This window comes from Papilio xuthus, unplaced genomic scaffold (genome assembly GCF_000836235.2).
Source record: "Papilio xuthus unplaced genomic scaffold, Pxut_1.1 DF827597.1, whole genome shotgun sequence".
Classification (NCBI taxonomy): Eukaryota; Metazoa; Arthropoda; class Insecta; order Lepidoptera; family Papilionidae; genus Papilio; species Papilio xuthus.
In genome coordinates this window covers 3,155,350-3,162,094 of record NW_013531052.1, presented here as the reverse complement: position 1 = coordinate 3,162,094, position 6,745 = coordinate 3,155,350, and the positions used below count along the sequence as shown (strand labels likewise).

The following is a 6,745-nucleotide window of genomic DNA, read 5'->3' as shown; positions in this document are numbered from 1 at the left end:
TTATTCATATGCACTATGTTTTTTTTTTTTTAAACAGCCCAAAAATTATAGAGAATACTTATGAGTGGGATAGACACAATTTTCAAGATGGAGGATCTCCGTTTGCGTTCAATTTGTACCATAGACTAATAGAGTTTCGTCTGCCTGTTGTTAGCCGTGATTTTGACATTGTCAAATTGAAAGTTTTTCGTTTCGCGCCAAAACTGCTGTCAATAAAGCATCGAAGACATAAGCGTGTTTGTTTAATTCGCTAACGTTAAAATATCCGTGATCTATTAAAAGTATACATTATTTTATAAATTTTATCAAAAGTTTTTCGATAATATCCAGTATTAACTATTCGTATTGACTATTCAACAATGGCAATGAGAGATTATGCCGCTGACAAAGGTAATTTAAAATATCCATTTTAAATACACAATTTAATGCTGTAATTTATTTAAAAATAGTAATATTGTTTTTACACCCTATCTGTTACAGAAACAATAAAGAATTTCTTTGTGGATTTTTGCGAAACAAATGATGACGGCCAAAAGTTTTTTAAATATTCGGAGCAACTTACACAAGTTGCACACAGAGAACAGGTGTGTTGAAAAGTATATTCAAACTATCTCTATAATGGTGACGAATGTTTGTTGTTGCTGATTTGTTGTCACAAGCCTTACTATGCAAAAACACTTTTATAATGAAAATTCATATTTGATATTTTTTTTGTTTATACAGACAGCATTTGTTGTTGATTTGGATGACTTATATGAGACAAATGCAGAGCTTGCAGAAGCAGTCAAACAAAATACAAGACGGTACACAAATATTGTATCAGACTTGGTGTATGAAATGCTACCTGATTATAAACATAAAGAGGTTTGTTTTATATCTAATTTTCACAACATTAAATACATTATAAACTGGTTGTAACAATATTGAAGTGACCGACAATATTTAATATTAACTAAAGTTTTTATAACCAACCAGCTGTTGTCTGCGACTCCATCTGTATGGAATTAAAAAAAAAACTTAATGAGTAGTCTGTGTTCTTCCAGACTATGTTTTATATCTATGTCAAATTTCAGTGAGATCTATACAGCCATTCTCGAGATACCTTCAAACAAACATCCATCTATCTAACATTCATATTCATAATATTAGATAGTAACATATTATATTGATCTACAGTTGTAATCAATACAAAATTAGTGAATTCTGCTGCAATTTCAAAAGTTTCAATGTTATTATGTGTTTATTTTTAGGTAGCAGCAAAAGATGCATTAGATGTTTACATAGAGCACAGAATAATGTTGGAGGCAAGGAACCACAGGATGCCCGGAGAAATGAGAGATCCAAGAAATAGATATCCTCCGGAACTAATCAGAAGATTGTTAGTTACATATTATTAATTCCTTTATTCCATAATAATAATTATTTATTGATTATTAAATTATATTTATTGATAATAGTTCATATTGCAATTTATATTAAAAGTATGTACTTATAATTACAGTGAAGTCTACTTTAAAGATGTTTCAAATGCAAAGTCATTGGCAGTTCGTGATGTCAGAGCTGAACATATTGGAAAGCTGGTGACTGTAAGAGGTAATCATAAAAACATATAAATAATAGCTTGAAAATAACCTTTAGTCAATTTATAAAAAAGTCTAGGTTTATTCTATCTTGTGTCCTCATCAAATGGATTATTTATTGCTTTTGTTTAATTTATATTTTTTGCTTTTAGGCTGATTTAGTTTTTCTATGTCTTATTGGTCTGTTTTATTCTATGGATTCACTCTGCCCAATGGAATTTTAGGCCAAAACACTCAAATTCTATAAGAATTTTTAGTATGAAAAATTTAATAAGTGTTTTTTTTTGTGTTTATTACTAGGTATAGTAACACGGTGTACAGACGTGAAGCCCCTACTAGTGGTGGCAACATACTCATGCAGCGCGTGCGGTGCGGAGACGTACCAGCCGGTGCGTGGTTTGCAGTTCACGCCGCCAGCCGCCTGCTCCGCTGACGAGTGCAGGGTGAACAAGACCGCTGGACAGTTGTACCTACAGACCAGGGGCTCCCGCTTCCAGAAGTTCCAGGAACTGAAGATACAGGAGCATGTATGTACTGTTTTTGTATGGACTCAATAACAATTGGTTAAAAATGTAATTTTATGTGAGTATTTTCAATTGATTTACAACCTTCTTTTATATTTACTAATAATGATTTTGACTCTAAAGTTTAGAGTAACTGAGATGAAATTGTTTTTTCCAATAACCTTGTAATGTTTATTGCAGTCAGATCAAGTACCAGTGGGACACATCCCGCGGCAGCTATCGGTGTACTGTCGCGGGGAGACGACGCGGCGCGCACAGCCCGGCGACCACGTTGCCATCGCCGGGGTCTTCCTGCCCCTGCTCAGCGCCGGCTTCCGACAGATCGTACAGGGCCTGCTGTCCGATACTTATCTAGAAGCACATGTGAGTCATAGAAATTTTTCCAGTCAAAGAATTAAATTTCCTTCCCACTGAGGATCGTATAGCAGTGTCATTATTGCACCAAAATTATTGAGAAATAAACATACTGTATAAATATATGTTTATGTAATTAGTGTATTTCATTCAATGAGAATAACTTGTTTAATTTATGTTGCAGAGTGTGACATGTCTGAACCAGAGCGAGGAGAATGAGGCATGCGAGGCTCTGACGGAGGAGGAGCTGTCGGAGCTGGCTGACGAGGAGCTGTACTCGCGCATGGCGCAGAGCCTCGCGCCTGAGATATACGGACACGAGGATGTCAAGAAGGCCCTACTGTTGCTCCTCGTTGGCGGAGTTGATAAGTACGTGTTTAAAATTATTAGAGGCTATATCCACTACTGCTTAGAGATAACAGTTTTTTAATAATATATTTAACTTAAGCTTCTATGCGAGTATTCTACCGATAAAAAAAAAAAACTGTAGTGGTATTGTGGATGTTCATTCGTACTAACTCAGAAGAAATTATTATCACTATATTGGTCCAAATAAGTTGACGTAAGCGTTTAACGAGCTGACTTGACAACTTGTGTATTGTATGCAGACGTCCCAACGGCATGAAGATCCGCGGCAACATCAACATCTGCCTGATGGGCGACCCCGGCGTGGCCAAGTCGCAGCTGCTCAACTACATCACGCGTCTCGCACCGCGCTCTCAGTACACCACCGGCCGCGGCTCCTCCGGCGTCGGTCTCACCGCAGCTGTGCTTAAGGTAACCTAACATCCCCACTGCTCCCACCACGATAACCCGCTAACTGATGGAACATTTTAAATCTTAAAATAATTATCATCATCAGCTCGCTATACATCTCCACTGCGCTCGAACCCAGGACCTGCAGTATGTCTCAAGTAGTTGAGCCATCGATGCCCTGAAATTCTAAAATTATATATGTTAACGAAGTAATTTAATGACGTAGGACCCATTCACCGGTGAGATGATGCTGGAGGGTGGGGCGCTGGTGCTGGCGGACCAGGGCGTGTGTTGCATCGATGAGTTCGACAAGATGGCGGAAAACGACCGCACCGCCATACACGAGGTCATGGAGCAGCAGACCATCAGCATTGCCAAGGTATAACATACTATAATTTAAGTGTTAATAGACGTACATCGTACTTAAACGAAAGACTTACGTATTTAAAATGCCTTTACAAGAAAAATATTACAGCTTCTATATTAGATTTATAAAAATCCTTTGGTTCTCATGAGTTACATAGATTTATAGTCAGACTAGACTATTGGTTGACTTACTTGTGTTTGTATATTATTTGCATGTGTGTTTGTGTGTAGGCGGGTATAATGACGTGTCTGAACGCGCGTGTATCGATCCTGGCGGCGGCGAACCCAGCGTACGGGCGCTACAACCCCAAGCGCACCGTCGAGCAGAATATACAGCTGCCCGCCGCGCTGCTCTCCCGTTTCGACCTGCTCTGGCTTATACAGGACAAACCCAACAGGTACAACCACTAAATACATCACTTTTTAATTCTTTATACCATTGACTGACAATAATGTTTTATTCTTTGTGTCTACTTTCTTTCAACAAAAACCTCCTCCCGAATTAAACAGTAATCCTTGGTTTCTGACACCTACATCCATATATAAAATATAATGTGCTCTGTTTTGGAAAAAATACTAAAAGGGACGATGATATGTTTTATATAGAGATTTGGAGCAGTTTTTCAGTTAGGAGTGTGGTGGTATTTATATGAAGTTGTTGTATATGTACACAGAGACAAGGACTTGGAGCTGGCGAAGCACATAGCATACGTGCACCAGCACTCGTCCCAGCCGCCGAGCCGGTTGCGCGCGCTGCCCATGCGCCTCATGCGTCGCTACCTCGCCCTCACCAAGCGCAAGCAGCCCGTAGTGCCCCGCGCACTCGCTGACTACCTCGTCTGTCAGTACACACATTATATTGCTACTATATTACTACTCAACTTTGTTATCTGACAAACTATATGCTAGGGGGCAAAAACAAATAGAACTGCCACAAAATTATATTAGGTTTTTCTATATTCAAAGAAACTACAATGTAATTTGTAATGGTTTCCATTTTTTAAATGCATGCCGTTGGATTAAAAAGGAAAAGCTAATTATAGCTCTTTATTTTAGCTTCCTATGTGGAGTTAAGACGGGAGGCGAGAAATGCAAGAGATGTCACATTCACATCTGCCAGAAACCTGCTCGCCATCCTACGTCTCTCTACTGCCCTCGCGAGACTTAGGTATATCTCTTTCTATAATTTTAATGAACTAATATTTTACTAAGTTTAGGAGAAACACAGAAAAATATCCAACTCGAAGGACCATTTCCTTTTAAAAAATATTTCACTGTTTTTCAAATACAATGTGCACACTTTTGGGACCTTCATATTAACATTTGTATTTTCTCTTAGTACTTTTAACCCGATTCATTATTTTAAAATATTTGTGTAATGGAATAAATAATTTCAGGTTATCAGATGTGGTAGAGAAAGAAGATGTTTCAGAAGCGATTCGTCTTGTAGAAATGTCCAAACAGTCACTGCAACATGTTGAAGAAAATGTGCAAAGGTAAACAACATTTATAAACCTATTCTTAGGAATTTATTCAAAGTAGTTTTAAAAATTTTAATCGCAACTTTTTTAAAGCACTTGACTTGTAACTATAGGTCCTTGGTTCGAATCCCGTCATGTACCAATATATTTTCGATTTACATATATACATTTATCCGACATAACGTTGAAGGAAAAGATCGTGCTGCAACCTGCACATTTTGAAGCGTCAATAGCCTAATGGTTAAGGGTACAGATTTCCGATCACGAGGTCGGGGGTTCGAATCCCGCCATTCGACTATTGTCGTACACTATATCCTAGCACAAGCCTAGAGCTTAGTTGGAATGGTAAAATAAATATTAGTAAATTTACAAAAAATATGCTAATATTTAAATTAAAAAAAAAACATATTTGCGAAGAAATTCAAAGATATGTGTGAAGTCAACCTGCACTGGGCCAACGTGGTTAACTTTGGTTTAGTTACCCTTAAATTAGTATAGGCTCCGAGCCAATTAATGGAGACGTATAGTGAGCTGTTATGTATTCATGTTGTATTTATTGCGCAGAGGTATAAGCGCGACGGACCGCATCTTCGCAGTAGTGCGCGACCTGGCGGGCTCCAGCAACACCGTCAAGATCGCTGACGTCATCGAGCGTTGCGTTGACAAGGGATTCAAACCAGATCAGGTCAACCACTACCCTATACCTTCAAACTTAACTTTACCTTCATGGTATACAAAGACAAAATTAATTCAAAAATTGCTTCTAATTTAATCGATATTCTAAATTCCAGCAATAATTTACTACTAAAAACAGTTATACTACATTTTATTTTTTATCTAACCCACACTTGTATTTGTTTATATTAAAACTTTTTTGTTTTTTTCTTCTTCAGGTTGATGCTTGCATTGAGGAGTATGAGAATTTGAATGTATGGCAAGTGAACCAAGTACGGACAAAGATCACATTCATGTGAATCTAGCTTTAATCATGAATACCGCCTTCAGTACAATTGTTTTGATATTTTTGTAATTGCTAATTATAAGTTTTTGATGAGATAAATTGATAATGCATTATGTGTTTTAATTCCTTAATTATTTACAATCCTTATATTAATAGATTATTTACATTAAGCCAACGGTCCAGATCTCTAACAATATCTAACCAAATAAATCTTGGTCCTTTGGAGGCAGGATAACTTGTCCCTAAGAAAGTAAGTTCACATATGTATACGAGAATGTAATCCATTTTGAACTCCCTAGAGTCGTCGTGACCTGATTCTTATGACAATCTAACTAAAATGAGTCTTCATTTTCTTCTACTGGGTGTTGACTTGATTTTTTTATATGAGCAACTTACAATATTTACTTACATTTCCTAATTTTACTATTTGTGCTCTATTAATGTACAAATTAAACAAATATTCACGTTAGTATTTCGTACTAAATTGATTTGATGATTTTGTTTTCGTTGCCACAAAAATTACGAAAATTGTGCTTACTATGAAAAAGCAATTTCCTTTCGTATAAAAATATCGTTCTTTGGTAGCACAAAGCTGTTACTCCGTCGTTAAGAAAAAGTTTTTCAACCCTCATTAATCATTAGACGAGGTGGGAAAAGAAATTACATTCATTCTGCATTGGGTACAAAGAGATTCAAAATATAATATGTAGGTATATATTTTTG

General features: G+C 36.8%; 1 protein-coding gene across 1 annotated transcript; it reads left to right on the top strand.

Moving 5' to 3' along the window:
- Positions 1–202: 202 nt before the first annotated feature.
- Mcm7 (minichromosome maintenance 7) lies at positions 203–6,135 on the top strand. The gene is made up of 16 exons (XM_013312670.1): positions 203–390; positions 481–584; positions 724–864; positions 1,251–1,378; positions 1,502–1,593; positions 1,881–2,107; positions 2,285–2,467; positions 2,643–2,827; positions 3,067–3,235; positions 3,441–3,593; positions 3,812–3,978; positions 4,255–4,421; positions 4,637–4,748; positions 4,978–5,076; positions 5,626–5,746; positions 5,955–6,135. The coding sequence occupies exons 1-16, from the start codon at positions 360–362 to the stop codon at positions 6,033–6,035; spliced, it is 2,160 nt and encodes a 719-aa protein (XP_013168124.1). The 5' UTR covers positions 203–359; the 3' UTR covers positions 6,036–6,135.
- The last annotated feature ends 610 nt before the right edge of the window (positions 6,136–6,745 follow it).